Below are 22951 nucleotides of genomic sequence, written 5' to 3'. Positions count from 1 at the left end.
TACTCGGAAAAATAGAAACAAGTATTCACAAAAAAAAAAAATATTCATGAAAAACAGTAAGTGATATTTATTTTTAATTCAAGTGAATGCAATATGCTTCCATAGAAATTTAATATTATAACCACATTCTATACAATGTATTCACGTATTCAAGTCAAATTTCATTTGCATGTTGTACATTACATTTCATATAGAAGTCCAAAAAAAAAAGCACCATTTGTGGTAGTTTTAGTATTGACTACAGGGGGCTGCTTTACTCCAGAAAAACAAATGGACATTGTTGATATGTATGCATAGAGCTGCGACTGTATCAAAATGTCTAGCAAGGTTCAATATTTTGGATTCATAAAACCATTTGATTCCGTTTTTTGCTGTGGCTCAACATTTAAAACCTTTAATCAAGTTTAATGATTTAGTTACTGTTTCCTCCAAAATGTTTTGCTTCCCTTGCATAAATATGTAAACGCAATTGCATTAAAATGTACAAAATAGTACAATTTCCCCTTGCCTGGAGTTCTGGAGTTGAAGAGTCCTAAACCTCTGATCCAGGAATTATCCCTAACTATGTCTGTTTGTATTGCGTATGCGTAAGACTTGGAAGCCTAAATGAAAGGGTTTAATTTGACTATTGTCTTTTCAAAGTGTGTGTGTATATCAGGATGAATCAACATTGTAGTTTGTGTACTGTTTGTCTTTCAAGGAAATTCAACTGAAAACGCCAGCTGAGGCACCGTAAGCATCTCACCCCAGGTGTCCTTTTCTTCTGCCCCTCCACTCACATTTTCCCACAATGTGCCTTTCCTTTTTTATTTTGGTGACCGTTGGCATCGTTCACCGCCCACTTCAATGCACAGCTTCTTCCTGGCAAGCTCACTCCTCACCCCTCCCGTCGCCACACTACCGCTGGGCCATCTTTGAGGCATAAGCCGAGATGGATGCCTGTCCCAGCCAATGGTAGAGCAGAGTTCATGGCCATGAGACTAAAGAATGACTGAATGCAGCAGAACACACAAAGCCATACTCAGATCACTTGGGCTTTTTCAGTAGCACAAAAGCGTATGGGGACCCTACTGGAACTGCCAGACTTTGCATGATGTATCATTTATGTCACCATTGTATGGGTCTCTACCGAACATGTTGACAGGATCCTTCAGCCTCCATGTGGGTGGATTCCCATACATTACCTGGCCTTTTAATAATCAGAATGCTCCACTAGGTTTGAAATATTACTGTGAAGTATGAGTTGATAATGGGCAGGGCTGTTCTCTCTAGTCTCTGGAATTGTGTAGATATCACTGTGGGATTGCAGACCCACAGCATTAACACATATAGTGAGCCTGGAGCACAAGAGATACAGTTGGAGCCAGACGATTACATACAGTGTGCAAAAACACACATTTCATATTTCAGACAGTGAGACAAAAAAAAAAAGAAATGTGTGTATGTCAACTTCTTGCTCGGTTTTCTACAAGGGGCTTAGAGTAGAGTCACTGCTCCTCCACGTTGAGGAGAGCCAGATGAGGTGGCGAGGGGTTCTTATTCGAATCTCTCTCAGACGCCTCTCTGGTGAGGTGTTCTAGGCACGTCCCACTGGAAAGAGACTCCGGGGATGATCCAGGACACATTGGAGAGACTTGGTCTCTCGGATGACCTCGGAATCCCTCGGGATCCCCCCTGAAGAGCTGGATGAAGCGGCTGGGGAAAAGGAAGTCTAGGCGTCCCTGCTAAAGCTACTGCCGCCATGACCTGACCTCAGATAAGCGGTAGAAGATTGATGGATGGACATACATTTCTGGCTTTAACTGTCTGTATTTCTATCATAAAAGGATAACTTGTGACTTCAAAATTAACCTCACTGCAAATCAAACAATTCAATATTCTAACAATACATTTATTTTATCAACACTCCTCTTTGTCTATGAGTGTACAGCCATAGTTATAAAAGCCCTCACGGTTATGTCTGCTTGTGTCCCAATAAATGAAAATATCTATCATCTGAAAACAACTCAGATATTTCAGAATACTAACCTTCATCAGAAAATTGAATGAGAAACAAAGTCCATACCAGACGTGACCATTTGTCTATAACAACACATATGTATGCTACTGGAGTGCATGATGTTGGATATTACTTACTGGCCAGATGTGTAATGGTGGTTACTGTGTCAATTTTGCATTTGTGCACACTAACTTGAACGGCGCCTCTCTCTAACTATGATTTCTCATGGCAGTGCACTGGCTCCTGCTGCTCTTGCAGTGTGGAATGCGCGCCAGGCAGAGACACCAATCGCCCATCTGCTCCATCAGGGAGATTCTCACTCCATGCAGTTTACTTGATTTGTGCTTGGCTGTGGAAAGCTTTTCAACTTTGCAAAGTGAGATAGTGGGGGGAGATAAGATGAAAATGCTGCATCACAAAGGACAAATGCTAAAAAGGATAAAGACAGACGTGAACTGCCAAAGTGGTGATAAAGTAAAGCATGCCCGCTTGGGAAAGCAAAATCTGCTGACACTTGAAAACAGTGAAAAATTATGACTGGCGTTGTTGATTGGTGATGGGAAACTGATTTGTACCAAATTTTACATGAGTTGTCCACGTTCCTCTAAAAATGTACACATTTTTATCCATTTGGAATGGATTGATGCATGTAATCGCGTACAGCAGTGGTCCGTAGACCATTTTGTACCGGCCCCCCAAAAAAGTAGTAATAAATGATTGGTGTTTTTTTTTCGGGTGTCTTATTTTGAAAGACAACAACTTTTGCCATTGCCTAGTTTCTGCGCCTGACTCGTTGACTGATCTTTTTCTTGTATCGGCAATCTAAGCTAGCCCTTGTAAAATGCAACAGAAACAGTTCACCAGATAGTTTCTTTGGGAAGGGTAAACAAGACAACGATGACACAACAGCGGGATCACAGACTGCTTGCAAAACTAAAGCTGCATTTAAAAGAAAACACCAAGATTCCTGTCTGTGTTACGGGTTCATCGCAACAAGTGATTCACAAGCCCCACACCTGCGGCGTCAGGTTGCTATCAAAACAACGAGGCCTCAAAAGTGAAAGGTGAAAACCTACGGAGAGGCTGGCGTAAAAATTGTTGAAAACATTATAAAACTGCTCCACAGCAGGTACATTACAAGAATTTGCAGCTCGTAGTATTTTGCCAATAACCAGTCCCGACAGCTGAAATTTTAAAGAACTGCTGCATTTTTTTTTTTTTTTTTTTTTTTTTACTGTACATAGCCGACTACTCATTTTTTGCATGTTTGCTTACCGGAGATGAAAATGTCTTTACAACAGAACAGTGCACCCTGATCCTTTTGTCGCAACTTAAGAAGTCCCACATCCCATGTCTTGCGTCCCTGTTAACTTGTGCGACAACCACAATATTGAATAAGCCTTAAAAGTTCATCATTACTAAATTACATTTGTGTTGGTCCTGGCATTTTCAGAAGGAAAAAAAAAAAGAGTCTTTATCCCAAAAGATTTTCAAAGATCTTTAAAAATTCCAACATGACAATAAACATAACCTTAACTTTTCATCGTAAATATTTGTATTTGCTGGAAATTAAATTAAGTGAATCTGGTGGACCACATAATTATCCATAACCAGGCTGCTAAAACCTGCAAATCTTAGTGTTCACAAAATTGTGCTCATTGGAATTGTGTTTCAGGATTGAAACATTAGTTTGCTAAACGTTATATTGGGGGGGGGGGGGGAATTCTTTCATGATGATATCCAAATCTTTTTTTTGGCAGCACGATGAACAATTCGTGAGCACAAATGGATCACACTTCTGAAAACATGCATGGGAGGTTAATTAAAAAAAAAACTTAGAATTGCCCGATAGTGTGGATGTGAGCGCGAATGGTTGTTTGTGTAGATGTGACCTGCAACTGGTGGGCGACCAGTTCAAGAGGTACCCCGCCTCTCGCCCAAGGTCTTCTGAGCTCGGCGCCAGCACCACCGTGACCCGAATGAGGATACTTGCTTCAAAATGGAAGAATGGACTTTCAGATCCAATTATTTGTATTAAAAAAAACAAACACAAAACATTGTATTGTGGTCATTTTGAACAAATGTTAAATTGACTAAGGTGGGGGTACACACCCTAAAAACATTTTAAATTCGCCTCTCTAAGGTCAGCTGAAAGCTTAAATTATATACATCCTTTGCATATCCCTGATTTTGGCAATAGGATTCTTGCATTATTTACTGAGAAATGAACGAACATCATCATTAATTGAAAAAAAAAAACAATAATGCTGGGAAAGCATCTTTGTGTGAATTTGGAGGGTAAAGAAAATTCAAAAGAATTCGACATCAGTTGTTGAAATATGTTCCTCTGTTATTGAATAGAAGAGTGAATGAACACGGGTATCGGCACAGGGCCTGAGTGCATTGTTACATATTTGCATTTTACAGCGATGAAAACGCTTTTGTCTCCTTTGCTCATCTGGAGCAAAGAGTGTCGGCTCTCCAAAGTTTATTGCTGAACCGAAACATTTGCTGTTTGGATTTAGATTGAGTAATCTTTTTTTGATCTTTTCTTCCTCAACATGAAAGATGACTTGTTTGCTTTTTTGCATTTTATGGCCAAGTGTATTTTTCCAATGGGAATAGAAATTTTGTGTGTTGTGTGTCCAGAGGCCCCATGTACAAAAGGTGCATATGCACAAGACCGTGACGTCCATTCTTTTTCACGGCAAAGTTCAGATTTATAAAGATGTAAATGACTGGAAATGTGCGGTGCCTCACGCCAACTTCATGGCCGGCGTACTCGTGTTTCTGCAGATGTTGGTGCTTTGCCATCTATTGCGCTCATAATCTTTTTTTGTGACTCCAGCATATGCACGAAAACCTTACTTTTAAATTCTATCTATCCATTTTCTTTCCCGCTTGTCCTCACGAGGGTAGCGGGGAGTGCTGGAGCCTATCCCAGCTGTCAACGGGCAGGAGACGGGGTACACGCTGAACTGGTCGCCAGTCAATTGCAGGGCACATAGAGACAAACAGTCGCACTCACAATCACATCTAGGGGCAATTTAGAATGTCCAATTAATGTTGCATGGTTTTTTTCGGATGTGGGAGGAAACCGGAATCCCCGGAGGAAACCCATGCAGGCACGGGGACAAGATGCAAACTCCACACAGGCCGGGCTGGGATTGAACCCGGGTCCTCAGAACTGTGAGGCTTTACCAGCTGATCCACCGTGACGCCCTACTTTTAATTTAATTTACTTAAAGGGCTACTGTCATGAAAGGTATGTTATTAATGAAAAAACGTCAGCCAATCTGGGCCCATGCATTTTTTTCACTACAAAACATGATTTTAACATATACAGCTTTTTGTAACTCCCACCATGAAAATCCTCTCGAGGGATTTGTATTCGAGAAGAAGGAGGAAGTGACATAAAGCACAGTGGCGCCCCCAAGTGGACTCATTTGTTTCCATTAGTTTTACCTCCGACATTGATTGACCACTTGGGAGAATGGATTTACCCTTCATAAGTTTGCAAGAGACCCCGTTCGTTGTGAAAAATGGGTGCAGACGACAAGAGCTTCGTTGGCTCCAAATAACAGGTAGGTGTGTAAACAGCTACTAAAAAAAATAATAGTTTGGGGCAGACCACATAATCGGTCTCTCATAACATAACAAAAAATCCGCGTACGAAATATGTCGATGTGCGCGTCGGACGGGGTCGGGCTGCTGCGCGGACGGCGGCGAATCTGAAGAACCCAGCCAAGAATGCCTCACTCAGTCGCGTACGCGCAGTAATGCACCCCGGCTCGACGGTGTTCATCGAGTACTGCGGCGGCTATGAACATCCCCCTAAAAGCAGCACGGCTCGGCTCCATTATATGTCACCACGGCGCCGAAAATCAGCCACACTGGCTGAGGCGCGCGTTCAGCGGTCACGGCTTCTGCGAAGACTGCGTGTCGGGCTTTGCGGACAGAGGCAGCTCTGAAGAGCCCAGCCGAGAATGTGTCACTCAGCCGCATGCGTGCTGTAAAGCGCCCCGGCTTGACTGTGTTGTTCATCGCGTACTGCGGCGTCTATGAACAACCCCCTAAAGCAGCACCGCTTGGCTCCATCATAAGCCACACTGGCCGGCTGCGATGAGCCGCGATGGCTCATCTCCGCCGCGGAAGTGGATCAGACGGGGATGCGGTTTGGCTGTGATCGCATATCATCTGAATATGGCTCGAAACAATAGTGTAATATTGCCCCGAGGGCTCGAAACAATAGTGTATTATTGACCCGGTAAATTCACTCTGTTGTGTGGTGTTCTCCTTTTCAAAAAGAGCTTCCGTGTCAGAAGGGGCGTGTTTGTCTCCCATAGTTAGGGTGCACCGCGTGTTTTCATTGGCGAATGTCCGGGTGACGTCACGGACAGAGGATGCAGCCAATATGGCGACCACTTGGATATCGTACAATGACACTTCTGCAACTTTGCGCATGGATGACGCGCTCTCCGCTCACATTAATTTTTTCGTATAGATAGTGAATAATAAATAATAATATATTTTTAATTACAATAACTATTTTAGAATATTTATAGGGATGACACTTGGGCTTTAATTTGATCATGTACATCGGTTGCACATGATTGTGTCAAAATGACTTTTTTTCTTTTTTTTTTTTTTATCCCGAGGAGATAAATCGTGTCATTTTAACACATTTTGTTCATGTGCAACCGATGAACAAGTTCAAATTAAATGAAATCAAAGGACTCATCAGTGTGCACGTGTGAGGAAACAGGCAGGCAGCAGCAGCCTGTTGTGGTGCGTGGAAAACGCTGGGTATGCCAGAGGAGACTGTAGGAACCGTGGACCAATCTTCCTCGTCTGTGAGACTATAGATGTTGACGAATGCCCTGAACACGAAGAGCGTGGTTTGCTAATGCATGGCCGCTCCTGTGTATTCAAATGATAAATCGAGTAATCAGAGAAAAGTTTTTATGTCATCCTGAACATGCTGATATGCTTTTATTTGAATTCAAAGATTTATTACAGATAGCACATATATTTTACGCATCACCCCTGATTTCATAGGGCTGAGTGTAGGTTACTGTTTGAGACTTTTGTGGTGAGCTATGAAAATCTTCACCTTGGGGGTGATCAGACTCTGCCATATGAGAGAGTAGTGTCACACGATGTTTGCAGGGACTCTCTCCTCGAATTGGGTGAGGCCCTTGGCGTCGGTTCTTCAGCCTGTTTTAGGGATTCTTTGGTGGTAGGCAGTTGTCCTGTGGTTCACATCCACCTTAATGCCTGAACACATGCTGTCCCATTCACTCCTCTTTCGCGTGTTGGTAATGCTGGAGGATGGCGTGCCAAACGAGGATTTTCTTGTGCACCTCCACTTCATTGAGCAACTTCACATTCAGATTTTTTTGTTTTGATACCTTGCTCATTTTCCTTTTTTTTTCCTGATCATGCAGAGAACGGGATTTTGGGTGTAGGGTTCATTGAAATAAGGGCATGAACAGGAAGGGGTCAGCTGCTCCAACACGTGCGCTCAATTCTTCGTTTATCGGGACGTACCTGGTGAGCAGTTAAGGTTGTAGTGCGCCTTTCGCCTGAAGTTAGCTGGGATAGGCTTCAGCAGTCCCGTGACCCCTATGAGGATAAGCAGCTTGGAAAATGGATGGATGGTTAAAGACAGCATTTGACTTGAGGTCCTTTAAAACCAGTTTTAATATCAAACCTATGTACTAAAAGTCAATACGTGAAAGCTAATATTTTCTCCAGAGTGCTACAATTTTTTGCCTCAAGTGATAAATTAAGTGCCACTTTCAGGTTAAAAGTAAGAAATATTCACTTGTGTTTCATTGTGTGTCTCCCAGAGTGGCCGTTAACTGTAAACACAGGATACTGACAGGATCATAATTGCAAAATCCTTGACAGTAGTATGCCTTTATTTTGGTTTTTTTTCTGAGTCAGTTTAAGAGTGAATTGTGGCCGTACACTGAGAGGTTGTAACCGAGGTGATTATCGGTAAGTGTGTCATTATACGCTTCTTTGTATGGGAAAAGTGGTGCTTACCCACAGGTCGTAAATCCCATGGCACATGTGCTGGCGTAGAATCACATATGTTAAATATTTGGGACTCCCTTGCAAACAAAGTGTTGTATCTCAAGGGCTTCATCCCATGTAATAATTTTCAACAATATTAAGTGAACATCGCTGTAATTCAAGTGGTTCTGGAGGGGCTTTTACGCCCACTTCTGTGGGACAATTGCCCACTTGTCTCACTGCTCTAACGTTCAACCATTTTCTAGAGTCCTTGTCCTTATTACAGTAAGTAAATCATTTTAAAAAGATCATTTTGTTTAAATCAAGATGTGCATAGGAGTGGTAAAGATGCGACAGATTTCAAGCATTATCATGTATTTTATAAACATATCTCAGTTTCTGCTTCTGTAATCTCTTTCCAATAGGGAGAGACTACCGTTTTTTTCCCAGCCTACAGAGCGCACCTGGTTATAAGCCTCACCCAGTACATTTGTAAAGGAAATCCCATTTGGTACATACATAGGCCGCAGTCGTGTAAAAGCGTGTGAAAAAAGTCGCTTGTTTATGGGTTTATAGAAACACAAATGAAGTGAATATCATCAAATCACAAACACAAAGGATATGTAGGAAAACCACTGACTTGCCACATTTGATGTCATTGTCGCCATGACAACCAGTTTGACATATAGATGGAATGACGGAGTCTTTATAGGCAAACATTCTCCCAATCAAAGGCATTGCTCAATGTTCAAAATGCGAGCATACATTAGATTAATGAGTTGGCCATTTCACGTAAATTGTACAGTGTTGAACAGGCTTGAACACAGCTGACGCTAGGACACTAGTTAAACTGTAATTTGTTTATACAGTATTTGTATTATTTTGAAAAACAAAATTAAACATTCCTTCCATTAGAAAATACTAGAAATATGTCATTCCTTGGTCAAAATGTCACCATGAGGCAGAGCTAGTATAACTGTACAGGCAATGTTTTAAGTAATTTCTCAACATTGTTGACAGTCCACAGGTGTAAACATTAATTAAACCTTTTTGAACTGATAAAAATCTTTAAAGACAGATGAGGAACTCAAAGCAAAGCAACAAACATTGCAGATATGCTTGACTCCATTTCAGTCAATTCTTAAAACCAGTGCATGAGTGTAAAAATGAGCATGAACACATGCCAACGATAACAAAAATATGCTACATCTTGTGTGATGTCTTGCGTGACATCAGTTTGAACTATAAGTTTAAGGTTTTGTGCGACTTTACAAGATACTGCCCTCCCAAATATTCGTGCACATTCACATACATTTACAGCGATTAACTTTAGAGTTTGGTCCTCTTTGCACAGAAAAGTTAAGATGGCTAGCGGGCTAATGAATGGAAGGCACACAGACTCACGTGCAACTGGCTGTGTTGAATTGGAACATTTATAGTGCTGTCAGCATCACATTATTTATGTACATAGACGGTGGGGTCAACATTATTATGGGCAGCAATGGCTAAAATGATTTCCCTTTAAGTCATTTGTTGTCGACTGCACAGACGCAATTTTGCATAATGATTTGCACGGTGATCTAAGGGATATTACAGCTTCAGCGTTATTCATCTTGTCATGAGAATGATTATGGTCTCAGTGTGTTGAGTTATGACTGGTGCAGGTGAGAATGGTAACTCTTAATTATTTTAAACTGCGATGTTTGCTGTGCGCACAAACTGGCTTACAATTGGTGACCAAGTATTGTAAGAAGATGGGTTAATTTCCAGAATTATCACACAATTATCTTTGCAGATGAATGACTTACATATAATGACAGTATATTTAGTAGTACTAGTAGACAGTATTTAGTATATATACTGCAAAGCCCAGAGTCCTCCCTGTTGACACTCGAAAACCATTTAGGTAAGTAAAATATGAAAGCTCTTTTAATGGCTGTACAGCCATTGATGAATAAGACATTGTTGCGCCTTTGCCCTCTGTGATATGAAGATTATGTACATGATGTAATTTCTCCAGTGCGATCCAAGGTGAACATGGGCCCTCATGAATAAGAAGAGTATTACGTCAGGTGGCCTAGAGAGGGAAAAAGTTGTGCTTGTGACTCAGTGAAAGAGGAAATGAAAGAGAAGGCACAGAAGAACATTTGGATTATCTGGAAGGGTGAATGGGAAAAAAATTCAATACTTGGGGGTTGCTAGGAGATAGAAAAACATCCCTTGGTGTAGGTCAGCCACTGACTGAGGCCAACAATAACTAGATACAAAAGACATTTTCCCCTTGTTCTTGTTTTCAGCTATCGGTTGTCTCATACCTCAAGTACTAAAGCCACCCCCCCCAAAAAAAATGTTTTTTCTCATACTGATTCGATATTGTCCAATTCTGTCTATTTGGAAGAGATTTGCATACATTTTCAGTCATAATTGATTATGTTCCTCAAGTTATCACAGTTCATAAATACATGTGTAATATATGCACGTGTACATATGTGTATATAAAATATGGCCAGGCCATGAATATACGACAATCAAATGAAAACATACAGCAGTTTGTTTACTGCGTGCTTTATTGTGCCACGTGATGCTGCACAAACTAGTTCAACAAAGTACTGTGCAGTGTACCCCACTGAGGTCTTCAAGGTCTGCAGTACTGCATATGTTGTTCCCAGGATGTGGCTGGTTAAGTTTTTTTTAACCATTACTTTGTGTTATATTCAACTGCATTGAATTGAAAAAAAATCTTAGTGGGCTCGTTCCATAATGGACAGCTCCAGGTACAGAGGTTGTGCTTGGACATTCTGTTAAAACCCAAAGCGCTGCAACACTATGATGACGGTCTTGGTGTGTTTCTTCCAGGTATGATGCCAGAGCGTCAGTTTAGCGGCACCCAGTTTGTCTGCAGTGTGGTCGCCTCCCATGTGAGCCACCAGCCCTCCACAAGTTTCAGCTTTGTCTGGATCGCCCCACCGCCCGGCACCGGCTGCGTCAACTTCTTGTAAGTCACCTTTTGTGGACTGTACCATCTTTGTGTGTATGCGTGTTTTTTTTTTTTTTTTTCAAAGGCTGAGTGATGTCTGTCAAATGAGTAGCAAGTTTTGTTCAAATGTGAACATGCCCCCAGACAGGCAGACAGTTGTCTGGCCCTGTTTTGACTCAGTGGCTGTAAGAATACTTTGTAAGCTGATGGCAAGGATGTTTGTTCTTTGTTCTGGAGCGCAAACTAGATGCTAAGCAAGCTATACACTCAGTTGAAGTGCATTGGGGTAAAATACAAAACTTAACTGGAGATCTGCTATTCTCTAAAATTCAACCATTAGTGCTTTCTGTAAGATCTCGAGATGCCACCACAAATGCTCTGTTCCTTCTAAGGTCCCATATTTGTGAAGGAGTACTTGGAGTTGGCCACCACCTGATTAGCAAGTTAAGTGAAGAGGTTCCAGTAGAGGTCCAACATGCAGGGAAGTTTCCTTTAGTGTTTGTACTGGAGAAAACAGCACGGTACACCCTAGACTGGGCTCTTCCCAATTCCAGGCTGTAATATTATATAGCATACGTCTATGTATTTTATAATTCTGGTCTAATGTACATAATTAAGACTAAGTAACTGTTTCTGTTGACAGAAGTATCAGTGTCGTAAGCGCATGTGCTGGGAGAAAGGCATGCATATTCCACTTTCGTTTTGTTTGGCCTGTGTGCAAAAGTAAGCATTGCCACTTGATTTAAGAAAGGGGGAAAAAAGATTTGGAAAAACAAACCCAATAAAATTATTAGAAAAAAAACCCAAATTATCATCTTATTATAACAGTGTATTATTAAATTATGCTTCATACTAATAATTCTTTTTGCACAGATACCAACAATTTTGGGGTACATGTTATATATTATATGGATAGAAGAAAAAGTCAACCGCCAAATTACGATCTTGGGGGTTGTATATTATACTCAGTAGCATGTTAGACTTGAGAAATTAGAATAATTATCATCCTGTGTGTTGATAAACACCAACATGTACTGGCTTCAGTAGGCTTGTTGTTGATGAAAGCCACGTGCGTTTTGTTTGTCAGAAGTAATTGGCTGCTTGTGCTGAAAAAGCTTGGATTTAACAAAGTAAGCCCAGTCAAGTGCCCATGTAAACTGGATTGAAACCATCAAGAAACCAAAATGTAATCAGTCAGACGAGAGAAATTCAAGTGCAGATAAAAATCATACAAACGTATGACTGTCAACTGCCTGTTAATGATAGAGTCTTCATAAACTAAATGCCAAATCTTTTCCTGTCTTTCTAAGCAGTTTTCATCTTGTAAAAGATAAACCAGCCAACTGCACATCAGTGTTCCACTAAAACCTCAACAGAATGAAGCATTTTGGCAGTAATCACGAAACTCAGAATGAATGCAAACCGTCTGACAGAGACTTTTATGGTGAGACTGAAAAAAAAAAAAAAGATTCAACGAGGGAATTTGGTGAAGCTGAGCTGATATTTAGACAATATTCACTAAGCCAAACAGATTTACTGGATTTTTGTGTCTGCCAGCACACACATTTACTGATGAGCATGTGTCGGCTTATGAGGATGGTATTTTTGTGTTTGTCTGTATTGTTAGCTGTGTGTCACAAAGCGGTGGCATATCACTGCTGATGACAGAGGGCCACAACTGCTTGAGAGCAGGGGCCCCCGCCCCGCGATTGACCTTATCAAAGTTAGCCAGTTCCGCTCAAACCAATGCACACTAATGTTCGAGTTCATAGCTCCCATCTGGCCCAGTAAATTGTATCCCTCAATGACACGTCCCTGGTGATCACTGATGCGACCCTCAACAGGCAACCTTGGCGGCTTTGTGGTCATTTCAAATACTGATCCATCCACTGTCAACACCGCTTATCCCGGTTAGTGTCGTGGGACGCGGGGGCGTTATCGCAGCTGACTTCAGACGAAAGGTGGACTACCCAGAACTTGTCGCCAGTCAGTCGTTGGGCACACATTTCCAATACTGAATTGACAATTTTGTGGCTTTTTCTGGTGGCATGACACCTCTCTCAGACTTTATGAAAACTTTAATCAAATGTTATTTTGAATTGTCATTGGTAGGAGAAAAAAAAAAGTGTCGTGTCCCGAAAGTTTCAATCGTGATAACGATCATTTTAAAGGAAACAGAGTGAGTTCAGAGATTTGCTGGAACAGCCAGATAAACATTTAAAGGAATCGTCATGTAAATTAATTTTTTCCTGTTCTTCCCTGGTGTCTTGTGGCTTGAAATGAATGGAAAAGCCATTAATCCGTGAGAGCCTCCCCAAAAGATCCAACAAAAAATTGGGTCATGTGTTTTTCAATCAGAACTATTGCGCTCAATAAAAGTGTAGATTACACTATAAAAACATGGAGTAATAATGTAATTAAATAGAATATCAATGGTTTAACAGCTTGTATATAAGTTCTGATTAATTGCAACTCTTGGTGCTGTGCATGAATTAGCCACATGGGACAGTATTATACAGCCATTCACAAAAAGAAAGGTTCCACAACTATTGTGACTCTGTATAGTGTAGTAACAGTATTTTTTCCCCCAGAGTATAAAGATTGTATGGCCATGAGTAATCTTATATTTTAATGTGTTGATGCACTGTTTGGGTAAAATATCTGTTTCTTTATGCATTATAACCCTGCTGCATGAATGTTCGCAATGAGGTTATCTATGACATTTTGTCTTGCATTAAAGACCCTGTGAAGGAAATTCTGAGATTTGTTTCTAAATCTTTATCTTTGAAATAATTGCTTAAAAGAATGAGAACTTTGAAGTACACAGCTATGGAGATATGAAACTGTTTTTCTACATTTTCGTCTTCCAGATTTTTCTAACAAAGCCGAGGTATCAACTTGAGTTTGTAGCAATTGTCATCCCTCCCAGCTATATAAGAATTGAGTGCTTTGGCTCCACCACTGGTTATCCGGCACATTTGCGAGATACAGTACTTAGTTTTCATTACTCGGCCCATTTCTATTGCTCCTGTTATCTAGCAGGCTCTACCTACACCCTGAAAATGCTTTATCCTTTGGTGCCACAATTCACTGAATAGCTTGATCGGTTATTGTGATGTATTGTGTTATTCAAGATAGGGGACTCCGTTGATATGCAAAAGAGGTTTGGGTTTATAAATAGTAGGAAGGGTGTGCTTAAATGTCTGTCATCGTGTAGTGTGATCCATCCATCCATTATCCTGCGCTGCTTGTCCTCACAAGGGTCGCGGGATTGCTGGAGCCTATCGCAGTTATCTTCGATCAAGAGGTCCGGTGCATCCTGTAGTGGTTGCCAGCCAATCGCAGGGTACATGGAAACAAAGGACTCTTCACACCTATGGGCAATTTAGAATCTCCAAGTAATGCATGTTTTCGGAATGTAGGAGGAAACCATTGTTCTCCATGTGCCTGCGTGTTTTCTCCCGAAACCCCGGTTTTCTTCCTTATGCATATGCAGTAGGTTGATTGAATAATCTAATCTGCCCACAGGACTGCATGTGAGTGCGAAGCGTTGTTCGTCTGTATGTGCACTGTGATTGGCCGGCGACCAGTTCAGGGTGTAACCATCCTCTCGCTTGATGATACCTTGTGTGGAAAATCAGTCCAGATAATGGATTGATGGATGGATGTTTTTGTATAAATACGTGTCGTAATTATGACTTTAGTACCGCGATAGCATATATTACTGATAGACTAGGCAACATTCCGACTTAAAGGGGAATTCTGGTGGTTTGCACGAACAATGTATCCAATAGGTCATATGTACTCTATCTTGACAATGTGATGTTAAATCCTCTATCATTTAATAGTGTTTTGAGAAGATTTTTATCAAAAATTGTGAATTTTCAGGGGCACTGCCATTTTCGGGAAATCGCAAAGACGAAAGTCTTCCCGATCAACCGATACTGCTATTTCTTCATCAGATGAGGATAAATCTAAGAAATCAGCGCTGGGCATGATGGTGTCCCATGGAATCGAGCATTTGGAACGGCACGTAAAATGTCGTAGGTCATGTGACTCGTGAAAGTGGCAGTGCCCCTGAAAATTCATAATTGTCGATTAAAAGTCTTCTCAAAACACTATTAAATGAGAAAGGATTTAACATCACATTGTCAAGAAAGAACACACATTACATGACCTGTTGGATATACTGTTAATGCAAACCACCAGAATTCCCCTTTAAGAAGAAATTGGAGAACTCCATCGTAAAACAAGGACCTCCTGTACAAAAAACTACAAAACAGTTACACACAACCAAGTTCCACAAGTGAACGGAAACCCTCCTTCAAAACTTTTTCTCTGAAGTAATAGGGAAGTGAAATATCACGTTTTGTTTTTATTAAGAGGGAATTTCTTTCAATGTGTTTTGTGTGTGAATGTAGTCACAGTGAAAAATAAGTTTGGGCATTTTAGGGTTTGTTTCAGGTCATTGCGTCAGCGAAAAGCTAAAAGCTTTGTACATCTGTTCAGATACAGAGTCAGTGGCAAGCCATTGGTCTTTGACAACCTGGGATGAGAATGAGCTCAAATTGTTAAAAAGAAAAAAGAAAAAAAGGTCCCCTGGGTGAAACCCAAATTACACTTGATCATATCCTGCCCTTGCCTGTAGCGCTTGAGCTCTGATTGAGTGTCTATGCAGTGTCCGTGAGTGTTTGAATTAAAGCCACAGACACCCCGTGTCCTTCAAAAGGCCAAAGCCGGGCTGTCACTGCATTAAAATGTGGCTGTGGAGCGTTTTTATGGCTGATATTGTGGGAAGGTTGGTGGCAACACATCACTGCGAGGAGCATGATGGAGTGCAGTGACATGAACATCCAGAAGAACTCATTTTCTACAGGGCTGTAAATTGCTTGCAGCCTTGGAGGAGAGCGGCAAGATGAACAAGAAGTACACGTACACAACTCACACTATTTCATCTCAAACTACTTTTACAAGTCAATTGTATTTAGCACCTAGTTTTAAAGATGGATACGATCGTTCTAGTTTTACGGAATTTAGATTACAGATTATATAATTCAATAACAATAAGAAGTTCAATTATGACCAAGGATGCCGCTGCACTTTAGCCAAGTCACAAAAAAACAACAGTGACCCCCGTTTTATTCTTTGTGCAGTGATGTGATGGGCGCAGTGCTGTTAAAGTGGCTCGTCTGCACAGCACAAAGGTGGAAATGGTTCATAGTTTGTTCTGTTGAATGTTGATACATTTTGCTGTGTCTGCTTCTTTCTGAGCAGCTTTATTCCACTTGCACCGTGCAGGCAATCACTACTGTGTCTCTATGTGTGTGTCGATGACAGAGAAAATGGCATTCTTTTACGTACAGCATCTTAATCCGGAATCAAATGCACAGTTAATGTATGTATCAATTTCACCTTTCGGTTTAATGTGTGAGTAATCTCTTCTCTCTATCGACTCCGGGATGTTGACAGACTGAAAATTGACAGCTTCTCATTACTATGAGGGGTCAGAGTTCAGACTTCAAACTGACAGATGACATATCTCACACTTAATTGTGACTGGTGATAGCCTTGGTTATTGATTTCCATGTACCCTTATCTATAACCCAGTAAATATCAACAGAAGATCGCTGGTTAACAAGCTCCCCCCTTCATTAAAACCTCAGGTGACAAATCCACAGTAGATACTGTGCTATCAAACATGACCGATTGTCAAAGGTAATCTTGTTGAAGATGCAAAAATGATCCGGGACAATTGCTTTTAAGACTTACTAAAATTTCCCAGAGGAATTACATTTAATTAATCCCTTTCTGAGTCAATCTGCTGCGATCATGAAACCTGTGAACAATACAAGTAATATTTTACCATTCTTGATGGTCAAGTGTAACATTAAGTCAACCTCTTAACCTGACAACCTCATGTATTTATTTTTTTTTGTATTACTGAAATCAGCCCGTTCAAGGGGCAGCCCCTGTACTGCCTCACATACTGCTGGGCCGATGTGGAGTTTGCATTCGATTTTGTGAGCTGATCGGCTGCCCTTTGGCCATCTCCTGCACTTCGGTGGTGGCTCTCTTGCTCTACACTTGCAAAGCAGGGCTCCGCTGGGCTGCTTGCTTATTTTTGCAGAACTATTTTAACTTGTTGATGCTGCAGTTCATACGCTGTACAAATGTGGCGCATGGACACATTGGCAAACACAAACAGATAGACACAGTCAACAATGGATTTGCGTGGTTGTTTCATTTTGATTGTGCCAGAAACCCAAACAACCCAACAATAAAAAACACAGTTTCCAGATTACAGGATTAATAACCAATGATGAAACATATTTGCATAGAATAGAATGGAATGGAATAATTCTTTATCATCCACCAAGGAGGAAAATTGTGTGTTCCAGCAAACAAAGACAAAGAAGACAGAGAGCAGTAAAATACAGATATAGACATGTATTGAGGAAAAAAAAAAAAACTAAAATAGGATAAAATATAAAACACACTAGAAACAGAAGTGATATGTGTTTGTAATAAGAAAAAAATAAATACAACTGAGATCTTGTAAAAGATCTAAGTGTCCCAAATTTAAAACACCTTTTCCTTTCCTTTTTCCTTTTCTGAGGAGCTTCTCGTCACAAGGGTCATGGGAGTGCTGGAGCTTATCCCAGCTATTATCGGGCAGGAGGCGGGGTACACCCTAAACTGGTTGCTCGCCAATCGCAGGGCACATGGAGACAAACAACCATTCCCACTCACAATCACACTTATGGGCAGTTTAGAGTCTCTATTTAATGCTTGTGTTTGGGATGCAGGAGGAAATCGGAGTGCCCAGAGAAAACCCACATAAGCGGAGCCGAGAATATAACCTCCAGTCTTCACAACTGAGAGGCAGATGCTCTAACCAGTCGCTCCACTGTGCCGCCTCATAAAATATTCAAACCATGAATGCTTTGCCTGCACACTGACCACGGCAACGTATTCTCTAATAGTATTGAAATAGGTGTGGAGAAAAGCCAAAGATAAAGCAAAATTTTGAGTTATCCCTTGAAAGCACGCTAGGCAGAGGCCTTATGAAGTATGATGAGGTCTTGCACGATATTCTGAACTCTCATGTGAGGTCTTGGTTCTGTCTAGCCATCCATTTCTATTGATTTGGCTGGAGCGTGTCCAGCTGACTTTCGCTACACCACTTGAGTGGTTGCCAGTCATTCACAGGTTGCCTACAAAAAAAAAACATTCACAGTCAAATCATTTTTATTTCAATGATTGGCTTTTCGTTTTATTGAACAATGATTTATAATGTTGAAGGTTGCTGGAGTACTATTAGAAAACCCACAAAAGCTCAGGCAGAACGTAAAACAATCTCCAAGCAGGAAGGCCTAAGACCAGATTGGAATCTTAAACCTCAAGAATTGGGATACAGTTGTGCTAACCACTCATCCACTGTGCTTCCTTGACTGCAACTCTTTTGGAAAAGAAATGATGTTCGATGAAGTGAGGTTGGTTATGTCCCGCTCGATATAGAGAACTGGTGTTTTTATGGTTCTTTTTTTTTTTTTTTCAAAACTTTATAGGGAAATTCCGTTTTGTACAATCTCAGGGGATTTCTATTTTCATCCTTGTAATTGTGCATATACACCAAGAACACTTCAACAGATCCATGCATATTACTTCTCAATGTTGTGAAGAACACTGTAGCAAAAGCGTCCTGATCTCATGCACGCGGCGCCAACATCACGCGGTCTTGCCAGGAGGTGGCATTCCCACCTGCTGGGATATATGAATTTAAAGATTTAAAAAAAGAGAGAATGGCGCTGGGGAATAAGAGCCCCGCTTTTTCCAAGTCACACATGGGAGACAAGTCCTAGTCTGACCTTTAAGCAGCACGCATTTCAGACACAAAAGCGGAACCTCCTCAATGTTTGCATTCATTTTGTCCCACCTTTCTCTAACCCTGACAATTACTTCGATACGGTGCTTTTTTTGTTTGCTGCCTCTTTGGAGCTGTAACACTCAACGACCTGTGTTAACAGGCAAGTAATGTGCCAAATAACTCCCAAAGCTCTTCCTCTGTTGAGCCCCATTAGATTTACATGAGCTCCAGGAGCCCTTCACAATTAATTTAGCGGGCTGGAAAGGAGGGGCTGAATCTGGCTCCACTACCCGCTGCAGCTTCTCAAGCATGTCCGACCATGGTGATAGTGATGAAATTACAGAAAACCCATTGCTATTTTTCATCGACCCAATCATTTTTTTTCTTGGATGTAAAAAAGAAAATATAATTTAAATGGTTTATGTGACAGAAATACTCAACATTATACCAGGGGTTTAATAATTTATTTGAAAAAAAGAACATGTGAGTAACATGTACAAGGCAAGGAAAATTAAAACATACACATAAGACCTATATCCCAAATATAATGATTTATTTTCCCTTGAATTTCAGCTTCAAAGCTTGTGAATGATTTTGTGTTGAGAAAAAGTAAAACATTAGACGTGGTTATTTTCTACACGGGCGGCATGTTGGTCAGCTGGAAGGTGTTGGCCTCGCAGTTCTGAGGTCCCGGGTTCGATCCTGGACTTGCCTGTGTGGAGTTTGCACATTCTCCCCGTGCCTGCGTGGGTTTTCTCCGGGCACTCCAGTTTCCTCCACACCCCAAAAACATGCAACATGAATTGGACGCTCTAAATTGCCCCTAGGTGTGATTGTGAGTGCGGCTGTATGTCTCGATGTGCCGTGCGATTGCCTGGCAACCAGTTCAGGGTGTACCCTGCCTCGTGCCCGTTGTCAGCTGGGATAGGCATCAATGCAATTTTGTCCCTAGATTAACAAATTTATCAATTTTGGATTTGCAATTAATTTTGATGGATTTGAATCAGAACATGAATGAAATGGTACAAGTCTAATATTCACAAATAATCTGGATCGAAGCCCTGTAAGTCATTCTGTTTGGTACTGCAGTCTGTGTCTGTTGTGCTCTATCTAATTCTCCCTTTGGCGCCATAACCGCAGCTGGTCGCCACCGTGCAACATAAATCAACCAGTTAGGGTGTGTTTTGTTGGTACAGCTTTTCTAAATACACTAAATTCTCATTTTCATGGCCATAACTCATAGCTTTTGGAATATGATGGTGATGGTGGTAGTGATGAATAACAAAGTTGAACTGTTTTGAGTACAGGGAGGATAAGTAAGTCTTTGCATCGTCTGATATTCAAGGAGAGTTTATGCATGTATGCAAATGTGCACGCGCGCTGTGTATGTTCTTTGAAAATGTTCAACAATTTGAGAATAAATCAGTTGTAGTGGGCATGCCTAATGGTTAGTGTGTGTGTGTATGTCTAAGTGAAGAAAGCTGGCAAAGTGGCTCCTGAGGGATGTGCTTATGGCCGACAGCAACATGTAATCTAACATGGAAGACACGCTTCGTAATTACCCAGTCCAGGCCCTTTAGGGAGTTCTTTGACTGACAGGCTGTCCATCTGCATACACGTTTAAAGCTCATATATGCCTTGGAGTCTGTGTGTGTGTATGCATGTGTGTGCGTGTGTGTCAGTTAATACCCCATACACGATACATATTTGAGCGCAGACTATGGGCTTTGAGAGACGAGACCGTCAAAACCCGATCTGTTTCCCCTAAACAAATCTCAAACCTTCTCTATCATACTGCTTTGTTATCATGCTTATCCTTTCTCTCTTATACATATTCCATTTCCTCTTTATCTCGTTTGCCTTTTCATCTCAGAGAATCTCCTTTCGTCAAATGAAAGAGGAGAGAATGACACTTATTTTCACAAGATGAATGATGCCCCTGTTTAAGGATGAAGAGGAAACTATTGGGCCCCTAATTGCTTTTTTTTTCTCCCGAGCAAAAGTCCAATTAACATTTAAATGTTCGACAAATGTTTTGTGTGCAAGCGCAGGCGCACGCACATGGACACACACACACACACACACACACACCACACACACACACGCGCACACACGCAAACACGCACACACACGCAAACACGCACACAGGCCCGCTGGAGAGTGACAGCAGGGCAGACCCAAGTGTCACACTTCCAACAATTATGTGCCCTTGTCGAGGAAATATGCCCTCTTTTAGTTTGGCTTTAACGACACATATGACATTAATTCAGTCTCATACTTTAATTAATATAAAGCTCCAAATTTGGTTGGATTCGGTAAAATTTGCAAGCAAGGCTGGCAGAGCTACACTGAATTCTGTTAGATACACAGATTATCATTAGTTTGTGACAAATACTATTTACTTGATTACTCTGGCAATTTAAATTTAACATCATATGCACAGAATAGTTCAGGACACGACTGGACAATTTTATTTATTTTTGGAAGAGTGGTTAAGGGAAATGTCAGCAAGCTAATGCCAATTGTCTTTCATAATAATTGAGTCCACTTATCACTAATCCCTAAACATAAGAAAAAATATTTCACGTGTACATCAAAATAAAAGCACCAGATATGTTGTTTTATTTTAATTTACCGGGTGTTAGTTACTTGGTAAAAATGGGATAATATTTTCTTGGGGTGTCGCGGTACAAATTTTTGTAGTTCCAGTTCCCCTCAAACGACCATAAAATTCTTTCATCCCCTCATAAAAATGTACACATTAAATTTATGAGCTTGTTCTGAAATCACAAATCAAGGCTAATGGGTTTTTCAACTATTGTTGATGTTTGGTAACACAAAAATGCGTCCAATATCTCAATGTTATTGTTAATTCTATGGCAATTTGAAATTTGGGTGCAGATTTGAACAAAAATCATGGAAGTTGATGCACATGATTTGCCCTCGCGGGCAACATAAAACCATGTGGTAGGCCGGACCTGGCCCCCAGGCCTTGAGTTTGACATGTGCATTACATAAAATGCTGATTGTAATCCAGTTCTTTAGTTATTCTGCTAAAATTAAATTAGCACATACTAAACATCAAGGGTCCACCCCATTACTTTGGTAAAGCAAATTCTGGATGGACTGAGATGACGAGAGGGAAGAAACTTGCATCTTGGCTGACATGAGGCTCGCCAGCTGTGTCTTCTTGTTGCACAACAACGTGGGGGGTGGCGGGGGGCTGTGGGGCTACCCCTTTTCACTGAAGGATTCGCACAGAGGCCATTCATTGAATAAACACACTAGCGCATGTGGACAGAATGCCAGAACCAACCAGGGCATGGCACTTCTCCCAACTTCACTTCAACACCTTGGAGCCATTTTTTTTTTTTTTTTTTAACGGGAGGGTTGCAAGTCCACAATGTCTCCCTTGATGGCAAATACTTTTCAATTGCAAAGGCCACGGCAATCTGAGTGATAATTGGAGAAAGGGATAATTGTTCTTCTATTCCCTTTCTAGCAATGTAATCCAATGCAATCTCTGTAATTTAGATTTTCTTACAACAAACTCATTTCTTGTTCAAAATGATCCCATCCCAAACTTGTCTGCGCTCATGTTTAGTGAACCTGTGTTTAGTAAATATTTAAGAGGCTTGTTCCGACATTGCAACCCGCTGTTGGAAATGCATCATCTTTTATTCATAGATACCAAACTCAAATTAGTTCTCAACCAATTCTGAAATATGACTATAATTAAGTATGTTTTTCTCCTGCTTAGCTCTGCACAGGCACAGGAGCTATTACTAAATAATGAGGGCTTTATTCATTATTCATGAGCAGAGACAAACGCAGCCATAAAAGGTCCGCACGCTGGGGCAGGTGTACATGTGGCAAAATTCCATACAGCATAAGAGGACAGTGAAATATGAGTGGTAGCTAAATTTAGATGGATAGCAATGATTGCTGACTGTTTTCATACTTTTAGTAATCAGAAATAGGAAAATGCCTTGAAAAGTTTCTCTTCTGGATGTTTAAAAAAAATGTTTTCGCCAAAACGATGAAGCAGCTGCCCCTGGAATGAACAAAAATAGGAAAAGGTTGAAAA

General features: G+C 40.9%; 1 protein-coding gene across 2 annotated transcripts in view; it reads left to right on the top strand.

Annotated features, from left to right (window-relative positions):
- The window catches only part of reln (reelin), a 110522-nt gene that overhangs the window by 34086 nt on the left and 53485 nt on the right, over nt 1-22951 (top strand). For both annotated transcript variants that reach the window (XM_061823378.1, XM_061823379.1), the window contains exon 3: nt 10877-11015. In XM_061823378.1, the coding sequence (XP_061679362.1) occupies nt 10877-11015 (139 nt within the window). The remainder of the gene's footprint in view (nt 1-10876; nt 11016-22951) is intronic.

Source organism: Syngnathoides biaculeatus, chromosome 6 (genome assembly GCF_019802595.1).
Source record: "Syngnathoides biaculeatus isolate LvHL_M chromosome 6, ASM1980259v1, whole genome shotgun sequence".
NCBI lineage: Eukaryota > Metazoa > Chordata > Actinopteri > Syngnathiformes > Syngnathidae > Syngnathoides > Syngnathoides biaculeatus.
This window is presented reverse-complemented; position numbering and strand designations above follow the sequence as displayed.